The 17,212-nt window shown below is 41.2% G+C and overlaps 1 protein-coding gene across 1 annotated transcript in view; it reads right to left on the bottom strand.

Moving 5' to 3' along the window:
* Positions 1–17,212, bottom strand: part of SORCS3 (sortilin related VPS10 domain containing receptor 3) — a 593,582-nt gene that overhangs the window by 56,964 nt on the left and 519,406 nt on the right. Inside the window, exon 14 of the mRNA XM_059899211.1 lies at positions 14,797–14,904. Within this exon, the coding sequence (XP_059755194.1) occupies positions 14,797–14,904 (108 nt within the window). The remainder of the gene's footprint in view (positions 1–14,796; positions 14,905–17,212) is intronic.

A 17,212-nucleotide genomic window follows, 5' to 3' on the forward strand; every position in this document is an offset into this window, starting at 1 on the left:
TCTACCTTTGCAGCATTATCTCCTGCTACTTCACAGTGTTACTTGTGCTCAGACAGAATTCCCTTTTGTTCCACTAAAAGAAGCATGATTTCCTAGCGCTTGCTTTTCCTCTGCCAGGGACGCCTGTCCCAACATCTGATCTTGTCCAACTCCCACCCATTCTGCAAGTCTGAAGTCAAATAGTATGCAGTAATTCTTGGAAGGGGGGAAAGGAGAAGGAAATCTTTTCAAATCTAAGTATTTTGTAGTGACCATTTTGATTTCTCTTTTAAAGAACAAAACTAAGCAGATGAGGTGGGGTTTTTTAAATTTATTTTTCTTATCATTTTAAAATTTTGATTGAACAGAGAGAATATAATCTCAATGGTATCAGCTCTTTGGAATTAGTCCAGCCTTTGTATGTGGCCCAGTATGTAGTCAATTTAAAAAATACATTAGGGGCTTCCCTGGTGGCGCAGTGGTTGAGAATCTGCCTGCCAATGCAGGAGACACGGGTTCGAGCCCTGGTCTGGGAAGATCCCACATGCCGCGGAGCAACCAGGCCCGTGAGCCACAATTACTGAGCCTGCGCGTCTGGAGCCTGTCCTGCGCAACAAGAGAGGCCGCGATAGTGAGACGCCCGCGCACCGCGATGAAGAGTGGCCCCCGCTTGCCGCAACTAGAGAAAGCCCTCGCACAGAAATGAAGACCCAACACAGCCAATAATAAATAAATAAATAAATAAATAAATAAATAAATAAATAAATAAATAAAAATAAATAAATAAATAAATAATAAATAAAAAATACATTAAATGTTTTTTTTAGAAAACATATTCTCTATTTGTTGTGTGGAGGGTTGCATATAGTTCTCTTAAATCGAGCTTGCAATAGTGTCATTCATATCCAAAACCACACTAACTTTTGGACTGCTTGGTCTGTTGGTTTCTATGTGAAGTTTATTAAACTATCCCCCTACAATATTTCAAATCTTCCAATTCTCCTTGAGTTTTTGTAGGTTTTTGTATTATGCAATCATTGCACTATGCAGGTTTTGAGATTTTTCTATCTTCTTGATGGATTATTCTTCTGGGTTTTAATTTAAATGCTAACTTTTCTATTATGCGCTCTGTGATCTTTCTTCCTTCTCCACTCCTTTCCTTCTTCGGAAGAAAAAATGATCTCTTTCCTCTGAATTTTTGTAGCATTTTTTTCCTATGTTTTGAGTGTCACCCTTAGCACAGTGAAAGGTTACACAGTAAACAGTTCTTGGAGCCAGGAGTCCAATTTAGGCAGCTGCTGCTAATGTTATAACAGTTATCAGTACCGCTTTCAACAAGGCTCTCATATCCCTTTTTAAGCATTTTGTGACTCATTAGCAATCACTTGACTGCACAGTTTGGCACAGAGGTATGGGCACGGGTGGGGGGATCTCTTAGGCTGCTTGCATAAAAGGCAGAAAACACCATGAAATATATAAAACTGAAAGCACAGCTGGAAGAAGTAAGAAAAGAGAAATAGGCAGAGAAGATGTTACCTAGAGAGCTCCAATTATGGCCCAATTTGTCTCAAGGTCTAAAGCACTTACTATGTGGAGAATTATGTACTTGAACCTGAACTATGGCAATCTTCATTGGCTTGGCCTCTAGCTGGGAGTTCCTGGGCATGGAAAAGAGCAAACAGAACTATAAAGTCTTAGTACTCAAGACTAAGGGTCCTTGGGGATAAACCTTTGGCCCAACCCCTTCACCTGCTAGCTGGAGAAATCAAGCCCCAAGTAAAGTAGTGGTCTGCTCAGGAACACAAAGGACTAGAACCCAAGTCACCTGAACCCCAATTTCTTCACCAACACTGACTGCTTTTCATGGGGATACCTTTGCGGCTTGCAGGTTGAGTCATGGTGCGCCATATGTGACAATAGTACCATGAGTAATTGCTGGAAGAACATGATCACATCCAGGGTTACGGTTAACCAGGAAAGGCTTCAGACAAGACCCACTTTCCACATTTTGCTGGCTTTTCCTTAAGGCTCCTGTGTCTAAAGAGAGCTCTGGGTTTTCCAAGCTCTAGCCTGCAACTCTGGAACTATAAATGTGTGCTACTAGGTTCTTCTAAGAGAGGATTTTCTTTGATGTGCTAAGATCTGTCATTCCTCTGCACAGTCTAATGGGCCGAATGAGTCATCAGGATGACACAGACAATGATGTATTCTGGGTTCTAGGGAAATGAGCTGCCCTCCAGAGACAGCTTAGCTGCTCTCATCAAGCCCCTAAGGTGGGTAAAGGTCAGAGATACTAGGGTGACGGAATCTAAATTGGACTTCATGGATGGCCAGCAGGATGGAGGGCAGGCACAGATCTTCAGTTCACAAATGAGGGGGATATCCCTCTGGGTACCAGGGAAGAGGGAGTCTCCCATTGGTCCAGGTGTTGCCTCCACACTGACATGTAGATAAACGTGCCCCAAATCAAAGGCTCTGCAATGACCCAGACTGGCTACTTGCAATTTCCCCTATTGACACATTGGATTTATTTCTCTTTCTTCTAAGTAAACAATTAAACCAGCTATGGGTTCTGGTGAGTCACACACCATCTTCTCTGCCACCTCCGTCCAGGACTCAGAATTAGCCATTGCTAGGAAACCGCAAATCCCAACTCAGTCCTTTTACTCCGCCTCAACTCCTTTCACTGGCTGGATGTTATTAATTTAAGAACAAATTATTAGAAACCTGGAAAACAGTTCTGAAATACCTGCAGATTTATGATGAAGTCATTTCACAAAAGGTCACAGGCAACCCTGATATAATTAAATCTTTCATTAATTTTTAAAATACGCAATAATTTACAAATGCAGCACAAATTAACCAGATGACCTTGAAAAGATTATTTAGAGCACTGCTTCATCAGAAGCCACTATCTAGCAATTTCCTGAATTTTTATTTTATGAGTGGGATTTGTCTTTTTCCATTCTTGTCTTTGATTGGGTTCCAGTAGCCTGCTTATTTGAAATGATTTAGTATTAATTTATTCAGAGCATTAGTCAGCACTGGGGAGTGATGGTGGGTAGTTATGACTCTCCCTTCCTCTAGGTCATGACTTCAAAGGTAGAGTAAGTGTGACTCACACAATCATCTACACATACCTAAATGCAGCCTCTACTCTTTTATCTGGAAGCTGCTTTTTATTTCATGAGTAAATTTTGATAAATGATTTCCCTCTTCTCATTATAAAAAGAATGCATTCTCATAAAAAAACTGAAAACTTTAAATATCTATAGCTGAGAAAATAAAAACCCCACTGGAGGTAATCACTTTTAATATTTTGTGATATTCCCTTCCATTCACTGACAGTGTTCTTCTTTCTCAGACTAAGAGATAAGCAGAAATCAGAATCCACAGCCAGAGTTTAAATTTTTGGAAGTTAGAGGTAACCCTGAAATCTTTCTCGCCCTGTCTCTCTCTCTCTCACAAACACACACACACACACACACCACTACCACCACCACCATTAAAACTCAATTGGATTATGGAAAAATATTCCATAAATATTAGGGCTGAAATAAACCTCATACAAAACTGACCTTTCTTCTGTAGGGTACAGAAGAGGCTGTAGAACACAGCAACTTCCCATCAGCAGGGACCTTGGCTATCCTGTTTATGTCTTAGCCCAGCTCCTGGAGCTCTTAGAACAGTGCCTAACTTGTAGTGGGCACTCAATACACATTGTTGAATAAAGAAATGATCAATGTTCTTGCAATAGCAACTTGACACATGTGGATTCCTGAGTCCTCCTTTAAGTGTTCCTACGGAGTTCAGCTCTCTGAAAGGCCTAGGCCCCCTCACGCCTCCTTTGCCTCCATAGGCCCTTCCTCTCTGCATGCAAGGAGGGAGCTGCTGAGGAGCGATTTCATATCAAAGCAGAAAGAGCAGCGTCCTGGAAAGGCCAGGCTTCGAGGCCAGCAGTTGCTGGTCTCCAGAAATTCAGGCCACATCCTTGGCTTTCGGTGTGCATCTATGCCACCTGACTGTTTTCCCATCAGGGTGTAGAAGGGATTAGTAGTAAAGGAGGTCAGCGGCTGCAGGGGAATTGCATTGAGTGAAAGTGAGACATGAACTAGACCTTAATAGAAATAGGCAGGGAATCAACAGCCAGGAATCCTGCACGCAGAGCCTGTGTTAGTTACAAGATATGATGTTGGGTGAGATGGTGAAAAGAGGCAGGGATTAAAAGGTTTGAAAATAAGTACCAGGAGAGAAGAAGGCAAGATTGAGAAAGAGACTAAAAGGCATTGGACCCGAAGAGGCAAAAGAAAGAAAGCTGATTTTTAAATGCACTGAAAGAAATCATTCAATGTCCAAACAACTTTGACTCTTTTCTCAAAACTTAATAAGCTCCTTCAACGGGTTTGAAAGTTTAAAGTCCACAACAATGGCAGTGTGGTCTGTGAACCTGTGAAAGATGAGGCAGGAGTTGGGTGATGAAGGAGAACCTAAGAGATGGAAACAAGAGGGAGAAGATGGATACTCAAGATGGGGTTTGAGAGAGGAGGAAATATCTGGGAGTCAAAAGAGCTGTAAGAGAGCAGGGGAAGGAGAGGCGCCGTTTTCCTCTGTCGTCATATTTCTCGGTCTCCTACTTTGTGTCAAATCCTGAACCAAGAGATAAAAAGAATCGGGAAAAAGATAAAATTCAGCCCCTTCTTTTAAATAGTTTTCAGTTCAGGCCAATAGTATTATTCACTCTCGATGTATCTGCTGAGCCCCAATTATGCACAGGCCTCCATGTTCAGGGCTGCAGAGGATGACAAATAAGACAGTTGCCAACCTCATGAATCTTTCAGAATAAAAAAGACCTCAACTGCAGAGATGACCAATATGTAAAACAGAACACAGTGCAAAAATAAAGGTGACAATGCCATTTCACCATGGCCCAGCAATTCCATTTTTAGGTATGCAGTTCTGAGAACTTCTGTGTATGCATTTGGAGGCATATACAAAGATTGGACAATACTGTTTGTAATAGTGCAAAACTGGAAACAGCCTAAATGTCCATCGACAGGAGAATGGAGAAATAAATTGTGCATATTCATGTCACGACATAATGCCACAGCATTATGTGTCTGGATCAGATGGATTTGTCCCAAGACAGATAATACTGAGTGACAGAAGCATGTAGAGGAATGACAGCATTTAGATAATTACACATTTAAAAACACACAAAGCAATACCACCTATACTTCTATGGATAATTAAATATGTATTAAAAGTATCGACAGACATACTAGAAGGATATACATCAAATTCACATCAGTGGTTGATCTGTGTAGGGAGTGAGGGGAAAGGTTCTGAAAATGGGCAATACCAAGAAAACCAACTCTACCTGGCATGCCCTGCTATTTATTTTAAAACTCTGAAACCCAAACGATGCCGTGTTAATATTTATTAACTCCAGGTTGTTGGCACATGGGTGCTCATAATACTATTTTTGTACTTGACTGTATTTTTAAAACTTTCAAAAAGAACTGTAAGAAAACAATATAGGTATGAAATTATGGGTGTAGAATCTATACTGTGAATCATAAATTCAAAATCTTACAGGAGCCAGGAGTGCAACTTAAGTGAACAATGAGTAAGCTGACGCAGCTGGAGAAGTCATGCACATCAGATGAGAGGCGGGGGAAGAAATAGCACACGCATTGGAAACTGGGCAGGTGCCATGCAGCTCCAGCAGCCTGTAGGACTACGGGCATTTGGGCTCAGTGCTGCAAGATGTTTCTGCCTGCAAATTTTAGCTCCATTAAGAAAAGTGAAGGCCAAACTAAATATATCTGTGATCCAAATGCTGAAGCTTAAGATAGGAATTTAATGAAAGAAAATAAGCAAGAGCTGGAGGAATTGTGGAGGGCTTCCTGAAAGAGGTGAGACTTGTCTGTATGGTTAAAATAAGAAATGAGGAAGCTTCTTAACTACTTCACATGATTTGTCTATTCAATATAGTCAGCACTCCATATCTGCCAGTTCCACATCCACAAATTCAATCAACCGTGGAACAAAAACATTAAAAAAAAAATCCAGAAAGTTCCAAAAAGCAAAACTTGAATTTGGCACACACTGGCAACTATTTACATAGCTTTTACATTGTTAAGTATTATAAGTAATCTAGAGATGATTTAAAGTATTTGGAAGGATGTTCAAAGTTTATATACAAATACTATACAATTTTATATAAGGAACTTGAGCATCCATGAATTTTGGTATCCACAGGGGAGCAGGGCGTTTCCTGGAACCAATCCCCAGTGGATACCAAGGGACATCTATAAGACAGTGCAACTGAAGTAGTTTATGGATATGGATAAGTAGTACAGATAGTAGTTTGTGGAGAGTTTCTGAGTTTGTAGAAATTGTGTCAACAATTCAGATGGTATTTATAACACAGCCAGAAAAGATTAAACTCCATGTACCCTCTTGTTCAGAGTCAACAAACTATAGCCAGTGGGACAAATCTGGCCCAAGGCCTGTTTTGGATGGCCTACAAGCTAACGATGGTTTTTACATTTTAAATGGTGGGGGAAGTGAATGAAGGAACATATTTTATACCATGTGAAAATTGTATGAAATTCACATTTCAGTGTCCGTAAGTGAAGTTTTATTGGAACACACTGATGTCCATTCATTACATGTGGTCTATGGCTGCTTTCACACCGGATCAGGAGAGGCAAGTAGCTGCAGCAAAGACCCTGTGGCCAGCAAAGTCTAAAAATCTTTACAGAGAGAGTCTGCTGACCCCTGCCCTGGTTGGCCAAAATTCTTCCCTGAAGGTGGCCCATTTCTTGATCATTAGACTCCGGAGACTGCAAACATCTCGAATGTCACTCAGTGGAGGTTATTTCACTTAATTCTCACATTCACATGAGGAACCCCAAGCTCAGAGGGAAGGTAAGACATCTAAGGTCACAGGGATACTAAGTGGCAGCCTGAGTGCTGTCCCTGGAGTGTGGACCTCCAAGATCTATGTTCTCAGCCGCCACCCCATCCCACCCAGCAACCCATGGGTCAAAATAAGCCTTTTCTTCCCAGCCTACTGCCAGCTGCCAGTACCTCCCCATATCATCCAAGCCCCCTACGTAGGCATGCATTCTGCTTCTGTGTTCCTTGGCACCAACTCAGCGGGCCTCTGAATGGATGGCAAGTCTGGTGACAACCTGAAGGACGTGAATCCAGCAGCCAGCCTGAGAGGCGATGATTTGCGAGTTCCACTGGATTTGCTGATTACTCGAATGACTTACTTTGGGCAAAGTAAAATCAGACTCTTCTAGCAAACAACAGAGAACTGAAAAACAGATCAATGCAAGCAGCACTGCTTCATTTCCAACGACTTGATCGGACGTAGTTACTAGAGGCTAAACAATGTATTTAAGCTCAGGGCTAGGTCTCTGTGTTGCTCCAGGGCTATATTTGAGAGCATGTTCGCTGCTAAGCATGAGGTCACGGTCTCTTAAGTAGAAAGAAGGTCTTCACTTTTTTTAAACCTCCGCAGCTTTGGGGTTTGTATAATTTTCTAGGCAAAATGTTCTCTCTCCCCCTTCACTTTGGCTATTAGTTCTGCTGGCAGAACAATGGATCAGAGATTTATGCCAATTAGAATTGGATTTATACAGGGACTCAGCGAGGCAATTGGCCCTAGAAAATTTGCTGAGAGCATCTCTGGCCCTTCTCATCTGTCACTCTCCCCTGCACAGGCCAGGCAAGTTCATATTCTTACTGCTCCATGTTTGCTCACACTGTTCCCCCACCTACAATACCTGTGCTCCTCCCTCTCTGCACAGACACAAAGCCCTACTTGGCTACTCTATTTTTAATCTCTTCTCTGATATCCATTGGCAACTACAATTTGTCCTACCCCCTTACCATTTACTTGTTTTGTAGCTCTTTCATGTGTTTGTCATATTTTTTCAGATAGATTGTGTTTGAATGGGTCTGCTGTGACTTCGTGTCTGGTAGCACAGTGGGTACCCATCAATACTTAGTGAATAACATCCCTGCCCCTCTTGCCCCAAACGCCACAGTCCTTTATTGAACAAACCTTGGAGAATTCTAGTATCTTTCTTCAAATTTCAGCTCTGAGCCTAAGGTTTGAAACTCACATTCCTTGCCCTCAGTTTTCCTCTTACTGAGTGTGCGAGCTGAGCCCCAGTGTCCTCCTCTGCCCAAGGACAATAATCCGATCTACCTGATGGGGTTATTGCAAAATGTCAATGAAATCAAGTTTGAGAGACAGCTCAGCAAGATACCTGACACAAAGGAAGGTATGGAGCAGACACAGGTTGGCTGCTGCTGACTCCTGCTAAGAAGTTATCTATTCTCTTCCAGGGAAGCTGCACCCCTCCTTTTGGGGATTTGTTTTCCCCCTGGGAGGCTGCCAGGTTCTCCCTGGCCCCCGTGAAAGATCAGCTAAATCACAACCAATTGGTTAAAACACTTCATATCAAGAAAGAATTTCAAATGTGGCTTTGAGGCTGTAGGAAAGCAGTGTTTTTCCATCTGATGCCACATCTGAGCCAAGCCAAAAAGAGCTCTCCTTAAAGTGCTAATTTGGGGGCCAATAGTGGACCGAAGAGTCCCAAGTGCTCTAACAGCCACAGGCACCTTGTCAGCTGGAGAGCCACTGCCTGAGACAGCAATAGGCCCTCCGGCTTGTCAATTATCCAGCCCTGTTCTCAGCCTTAAGTAATAAGAACGGTCACATTTCACTGTGAATTAGACTAGACTAGATGGTTCCTCTGTCAAGGTTACCAGGGAGATGCTGAAATAATAACATTTGAAAAGACAGTGGAAAAAAGAGGAATAAAAGCAAGCAAATCCCATGCCTGCAAGCTGGGGACTATCTCTCCCACACAGATTCCCCTATAAAGCCACGGTGTTAGAAGTTTCCATGCTCCTGAGCTTTGGCCTCCGGGAGAACCGCACACTGGAGAGATTCTGTAGAAAGTGGAAGAAATAAGGAATCATTCCCAGGATGGTCCTCGTTCTCTAGCTGCCCTTCTGCGCCCACTGCCATTCCACCCCTGCTTCATCACCCCCTATACACATGTCTGCACACAGACACAGGCTGCTCTGATTCCTACCCAACTCCAGGTGCCCATAACTTGCAACTATTGGATTCTGATCAGAGCACTTCAGAATCTCTGGGGATCTATAAGCAACCCCCTAAAATGCTAGAGCCATGGGCCAGAGAAGTCACTATACTCACAATGGTGCTAAGATTATTGGGGACCATAAGAGTCATGTGTTAATTCATTCATTTCTTCATTCAATCACTTAATACATATATACGGTTAAATCCTCAGTGCTAGCACAAAACTGATGCACATGGCAGTCAAAAAACAAAATACACGAAGATCCTCCCTCATGGGAACTTAAAGTCAGTGTGTGTGTGTGCACGTGTGTGTTGTTTATGTGCAAACACATGTGTGTCTGTGTCTTAAGGTTAGATGAAGGGGGAGGGGAACCTACTAAACCAACTGCCATTTTCATTAATATTTATTGCCCAAAGTGTTGTGAAGGAAAAAATACATAGGGCTAAGGCCATATATAGAGTGAGGCCCCAACCCGGTCTGGTGGGCTAAAGGAGAGTGTGCCAGAAAACTGATACTTAGGCTGACACTTGAAAGACTTAATTAGAAGCTTGGTTGTTCAAGTCGGGAGGGCAAGCACATTCCAGATGGATACACAGACAAAGACCCTGGGGCAGAAAGGCACCAGTAGATCAGAGAAGGGTGGTCAGAGCATGGGGGCCAGAAATGAGGTCCCAGACATGGACTCAGTGTAGATATTTATAGACCATTCAATGAGTTTGGACTTCATCCTAAAGTCAATGGAAAGCCCTCCACGCATTTTGAGAAGAGGAGTGGTGTTTCCATATTTCCAATTTCAAGAACATCACTCTGGATGTAAGTCAAATTCCTAAACATAACCTAAGACCCTTCATAGGCTCAACCCCTTAACCCCAGTCATGCTCTCTCATGGTTCTTTCCTTTGCTTTGAAGTCATTCATTCTTTCAACCAATAACAAGTGATTTCTGACTACATGCCAACCCTCTTTTAGGCACTGAGGTTAGAGTGCTCAACAAAACTGTTTAAAATGTGTGCTTTCTTTGAGCTTACATTCTATTACCTATTAATTGATTGTCCATTGGTGAATTGCTACTGAAACTTCCAGACTGACTCAGTTGTCGCATTTCATACATGTGAAGTTTTCACTTCCCTCTACTTGTATCCTGGTTATATAACTAGGGATTCTTGATGATTGTGTATCTCATTCCCCGCACCCCCCAACACACCAGACTGAGAGCTCCTTAAAGGTAGATATAATTGTATTCACCTCTTTGATATTCCTTAAGAGGGTCTAAAACATATCAGAAGCTCATGAAATGTTTCTGAATGAATGTGTAGTAGTCAGGGCTCTCTAGAGAAACAGAATGAAGAGGAGATAGAGATAGAGACAAAGAGAGAGAGAGAGAGAGAGAGAGAGAGAGACTGACTATATGGAATTGGTTCACACAATTATGGGGGCTGACATGTCCCAAGACCTGCAGGGTGAGTCAGCAAGCTGGAGATGCAGGAGGGCCAATGCTATAGTTCCAAGCTTGAGACCCAGGAAAAGTGGAAGTTTCAGTTGGAGTCAAAGGCAAGAAAAAGCCATGTCCCAGTTCAAATGCAGCCAGGCAAGAAGCATTCTCTCTTGCTCAGGGAAGAGTTAGCCTTTTAGGTCTAACCAGGCCTTCAACTGATTGGATGAGTTCCACCCACATTAGGGAGAACAATCTGCTTTACTGGGTCTACTGATTTAAATGCTAATCTTATCCAAAAACACCTTCACAGAAGCATCCAGAATAACGTTTGACCAAGTATCTAGGCACGCCATGACCCAGTCAAGTTGACCCACAACATTAACCATCACAAACTTATATATATTATATCCTCCAAATGAAGGCAACAAGGCAATAAAACCTCAGTGTGAATGAGCTAGCCCTTCTTTCTCCCCGACTTCAGTTGAACTACAGAGTCAGGGTTAACAGAAAGAGGCAGGATACAGAATTCAAATAGCCTACATCATAAATAAGTTTTTGGCTAAATGTCAAGGTTAAGCAATCTTGTCCCCAGATGGACCTCCTGTCCTCGAAGTTCCTAAAGAATATATAAAATTATTTAAACTCCTGCTTTAGTCTTTGTCATTGCTATTCCATGCGAGAAAAGCAGTGGTCATCCTTAGTGGGCCACTTGGTTTTAAAGGCCTTTTTAAACCTAAGACAGAGCCAGAAATTGCCTCTCGGCAATCATTCCAGGGCCTACACTTCTGGCTGTCTAAGGAGCCCTGGATAATTTTCATACTAGAGAAACTTTGAATTAATAAAAAGTTACAAATAGGGAGCTTGAATTGTTTATACTTGGATGATTGCTTCCAAACTCATCTTAATTCCGTGAAGGACAAATACCTGTCTGCCTCAAATCCCACATAAGAAAATTACGCACTATTCTAGTTCCTGTTCTACTTACTAGCATTTAAAGAATCTTGATAAGCAAGGTAGAAGGGAGACAAAAGCTCTGCCACACTCCTTGGAGTCTTACTGGGGAGGAAAGAAAAACAGAAGTACTAGATCATCTTTTCAGTCAATGGTTTAGCCCTGAGGTCAATCTCCCTCATATCCATGTGACCAGCTAAACCCCATCCAAAGCTGAGAAAAAAAAAAAAAAAATTAACATTTACTATTAGATGAATACAGAATTTAAACTGTGGCTTTAAATTTGCTGGGGAACGCCAGGTCATGCAGAGATTGGTGTACATGCACTATTGTGCAAAGTAATGCCCAAGAGAAGCATGCAATGAGTTCAGAGAGGCCTCATTCAAGAGAACGCAGGATAAATCACAGTATGAGATAAGGAGAACACAGAACAAAAGGAGGACCAGTATGTCTCTTTGCTACAAAAACAGGGAAGACCTGACTTTAGGACCATACGTATCTTCAATGCCCAACCTTCTAGGGCCATGTCAGATTTGATTGTGATGAGTAGCCACATTTGGCTTGATCCATTCAAGTAGATTGCACAACCTTCTTGAATGTGTGAACCTTCGCCTTACAGAACTTAGAACTCAATACTTGCAACTTCCTAGTGGCCGTATTGGAGGAAGTCCCAGAAAGAAGGAAGGTTTTCTTTTCATATCTAGTGATTAAGCAAAGGATGGGAAATCATTTGGAAAAGTCAGCTCATGGTCAGAGATCCTTATGAAAAAAGATGGCAGTATTCTGAGTATTCTGGGGTATGCTTCCTGGAATTCCTAAGAAAATATTTTAATCCCTTGGCAGAGTATTCTGGGTAACATGACAGAGTCATTTGTATGTCACATTTATTTAATGTATGCAGTCCACGAGGACAGGGGTTTCTTCTTGATTTGTTCATCTAGAATAGTATCTGGCACATAGGTACCACTAGTTTTTTTTAACAGTATAACTTTTCGAAGGTCTTGCTGTGACCCTAGATCCTTGGGATTTCTCTCTCACTGTATCTCTGTTGTCTAAATCTCTCCATATATACATGTATATCTATGTGTACATATATATGTGTACATATGTCTATACACACAAATACTTGCATATATATTCACTATGCACATATATCTACATATTTATCAAATCATTTGTATTTTAGAAATAAAGTTTATGTTATGATACTGCCTTTGAACATCCAGAATTTGTATTTATACAACATATTGTTGCTGTGTATCTACCAAACGATGAGTCTTTAGACTCTAAGCATTACTAACATACTATATCTTAAATACTGTCTATGGCTCAAACAGCTAAACTTGCATACAACAGTGTTAACTCTTAATTAATAAAGTGACTTGACAGCAACAATAGAGTCCATTTGTCATCACAGGAAATTTAATTAGGAATTTAGATGGTGAGACAATTCTGTTTTGGAGGATATTTTAGGAGAACAAAAAGAAATTGCTGAAAAAACTCAAATTAAAGCTGTACTTCCTGAGTAACAAATTCTACAAGAAATCCTTGTTTACATTGTACAACAGAACTGTCCAGAGAAGTTCTATCATGGCACAAGTTGGCCTCTAAAGACATCAGTTACGAATACAATATACCCCTTGGGAAGATTGTAGCAGCGCCTCATAGGGTTTGACATCATGTCTTTCAATTTCCAACAATAGATCATACGTGCCTAACACACGGATCATGCTCAAAAATGAGCGTTAAGTCTTTAAAAGACACAGTTCACACCCTTGAAGTTAGAGAGAAGGTTGTATAGGCAATTTGGAAAATTCAGAAAGAATTAAAGAAGATAATTTAAAATCACTCTTCGTTGCACTTGTTTCAAATAATTTTAAAGACATTTTGTGGAGCCACCCAAATTTTCTGTTATGAACATTTTTTAAATAATGAGGACACTGGGAATCCTACAGACTCTTTTTATAGACATACCCTATAGACATGGAACCCCTTTGTAGTGTTTCTGCTGAATTTCCTAGGACTGGACTTCTGTCCATTTGTTCTGTCTGTTTTCTCCAATTTGTGCACCATTTTCCATCATGGCTGGGTACTTTCTGTCATTCTGAAAGCTCAGAGGAGTGGCTGGTCAGCCCTCTGGATATGAGGATGGAAGTGGAGGGAAGGAGCATGGCAAAAAGTGGTCCAGTCTGGGGCTAGATTACAACATTTGATCAAAACTGCGTAGCTGCAGTTATAAAAGATTTTTCAACTGATCACTCTGGGAAAAAAAGTAAAGCATAGGAATTAGCCATTTGCCCTTGTATTTGCCTCCTCTGTAAAGCTCATCAGTCTCATATCAGGAAAAGACTGATTCAAACTATAAAGAAATTAATGAACGCAAAGGTTAAAAGAAGAGCAGTGTCCCCTAGAGTAAGAAGATGACAGCGTTCCCCCAAGCTAGCCCAGGAGCATTCTATGAGCCTTTCTGTGACAAGTCCACAGTATAGCAAATTCCCCTTAATCTTGCCCAGCAGACTCCCTTCATTCTGTCCAGCAAATAATTAAAGTGTAAGATATTCCAGTCTCTTGGGAGTAGGGGAGGTGGAGAGCGGTGGGGTTTCGTATTGCTGGTGAAGGGTTACCACAACTATTCCTCCACGCCCCCCTACCTACAGCAGTGCACACAAACACGCATAATCAACTTTTTAAGAATTAAACTTTGATATAATTTTAGAAAACATCAAATTATTATTATCTTCTTTAATATTCAGATAGTACTTTGGAGCTTTTTACAGCTTTAAGATCTATATCTCTACCACCTATTCTCATCGTAAAGGAGTGCAGAAAAATTTTCACAGCAAATTAATCTGAAGTGGAACAACAGCAACTCTGTGTGTGTATATCACAGACTCTAGGAGGTTCCCTTAAAACATTCCCTGTTTTCAGTAAGTTGGCTGTTTTGTTCCCTCTGTCCCCATCTCTAGTTCCTTACTAGGCTGTTTTGGAAAGAGAAAACACATCGAAAGACTTAAGCTTTCTGTTTGCTTGGGTTTTGGATAAATGGAAATTTGTTACAATACTTTAATTTTATGAGAAACCTTAACTTTTCAATTAGAAGCCCAGCTTCTCTAATCCTGTCAGTAGCCTCTTGAGTTGGTGGGTGTTGCATAAATATGTCCATCTTACAGATGAGGAAACTTTGGTCCAGAAACTGAAATGCTTTCGAGTAAGCCTCCCTGGGGAAAGCCCATGGTCTCCGTGGAAGTAGAACCCAGGCCGCCAGGCTCCTTTTGACCACAGACAAAGAAGTACTCACGTCATAATTTGGGTCTCCACGCCTGCCTCCACCAGAGCACCGTCCACAAAAAGAGGAACCGAAGTGAAACCGTACTTGTTCCAGGAGTGGCCCTCGTCAAAACTCACCCTGGGTTGGAAACAAGTAGATGGAAGAGACAGCTGAAAATAAAACCACACGATTTTGCAACCAGTTTTCAGGTGATTAAATTCTCCTCTGTATCTCCCTTTCTGGCAGTTTGGATTATCAATAGGTATTAATCTTCAGCATCTCCCTATATTATTATGAGATTTTATCAAAACTGCATTTCCCGGCCCAGGCACAGACAGCACCAAGAGCTGCAGAAATAGTTCAACATCTCAGAATTGAAGGAAAAAAAACCACCCAAGCGGGAGGGCTTAGTGGCTGGAGTATCATGTTTCAAGTACTCAGAATGGAACCCGAGGTTCAATTTACAGCAGAATTAATTCAGCCTCTGGAGTCTCTGACACAGATAAATTCAGTAGTGCGGGGTTTACCCTATGGGAGGGGAGGTGTGTGTCTTTCAGATCAAACCTTAAAAATAGCAATTTCCTATTTGTTCAGAACGGATGAAGTATCATTTTCCCTCTCCGATGCCACTTTAAGGGGTATTAGGGACGAGTACTGAGTGTCTGAGATGTTCTGGGCAATACTGTTCCATCTTTCGACCAACGGTAAGGGGAAGGTCTGGCCCTTTGTGGACACAGCATCTGAAACTCTTTAAAGGAATGCTGCTAGTGGAGAGGATTTGAGCAATCTTGAGCAGTTGCTTCCTTCCCTTTCTTGATATTATCGAGTTCCCTACTGCCCCTTGATTTAACCGGAGGACAAAGCCCAAAGACCATCTCCTCTGAGAAACTTTTCCCAACACTCCTCCTTCCCCAAGGCAGTTTTATTTGCTTCACTTTCTGTGATTCTTTTGGCCTGGTTAATTCTTAATTTTTCTCTGACTCCACAACACAGGATTCTGAGTTCAACTGTAGAAGCTCTATTTTCCTACAACACCCAGGCCTTCCCCTATCATGGTGCTGAGTGATGACTTCTTAACTCATCTTGAATCCCTCCATTCAACATTATAATCTTGGGAATTCAGGGGTCACATATGTCTTGTGCATTGTCTGACAACCCCCGCCCCGATATCACCTACATATCTTTATTACAATGCTTCTAACCTGATATTACATACATAGTTTCAAAAGATATGTCTGACTCTCCCACTGAACTGTGATCTTTTTGAAGTCAAAGACCATACTGTTCACTTTTGCATTCCTAAAATTAGCAGAAACACTGGCACATGGTACTATATAAATGTTAAATGAATGTATGAATGAAAAAAATAAGAAGTGATTACAGAAACTCTTTTAATCCATCCAATAATTTTTCAAGCGTTACTTACACTGGCATCCATGAATTGGATGTGAATCCCTGTCCCCATTACTAGTCAACCTACTCAGTCCATTCTCTGAATATTACTTGTCTCTCTATCTTATCCTCTCTTCCCAAATAAACCGATCTTAAAAATTAGAAAGTCAATCTCTTTACCCAGCTAGAAAAACTAGTCTCATGCAATAAGAAGTTTTGTATTTCTGGTATACTGAGGCCTACTTCTACAAACAAAAAGCAGGCAGCGGTTATAAAAGTTTTTATGAGTTCCTAAGTTATCAGGATCTGTCTTGACTTTTTATGAACAACTTTACCCAGTTATCTCTGACATACAAAAACTATATATTTAAAGTGTATAACTTGATGCTTTGATATAGATAGATAGATAGATAGATAGGGATATAGTGAAACGTTGGCCACATGAAGCTGGTTTCTGAGGGGGTGGGAGTGGAGGGTGGGCAGGAGGAAGAAGTGAGGACATGTTGGTCAAAGGTACAAAGTTTCAGTTATGCAAGAAGAATGAGTTCTTGGAGATCTAAGGTATAGCCCGATGATCTAATGTATAGACAAGTCAATATTGTCTTGACTTTTAAGGACTTGGCCATTTCAGCCTTTTTTTTTTTTTTTTTTAAATAGGCTGAAGGCTAAATAATCACTGAAGCTGAACCAGAGGAAGTTGGGCAGATCTGAACTGCTTCTCTTGGAAATGAGTTTCTCATTCAAAAGTGAAAACAAGAGCATAATTGGGAATGGATTTACCTTTCATGCCATGTACCCTCCTGGTTCCTAAAATAATTGTAGGTATTTCAAAGTATGTCACGGCCACTAACTAGTTCAGTCTGCCTGGTAAGCCCAGAAGGTATAAAAAGATATTCGTTTAGTTTTTGGTTTGTTTATTTTGATGACTTTGGATTGATTATTGTCTTGACAGGAAGAAGCCAAAGTGGTTGAAGACCTCTGTCCTTATCTCATTCTCAGAGTTTCCTTACTGATGAAGGTCAGTTATTAACATTAGCAGAAAAAATTGCAGTGA

Source organism: Balaenoptera ricei, chromosome 16 (genome assembly GCF_028023285.1).
Source record: "Balaenoptera ricei isolate mBalRic1 chromosome 16, mBalRic1.hap2, whole genome shotgun sequence".
Taxonomy (NCBI): domain Eukaryota; kingdom Metazoa; phylum Chordata; class Mammalia; order Artiodactyla; family Balaenopteridae; genus Balaenoptera; species Balaenoptera ricei.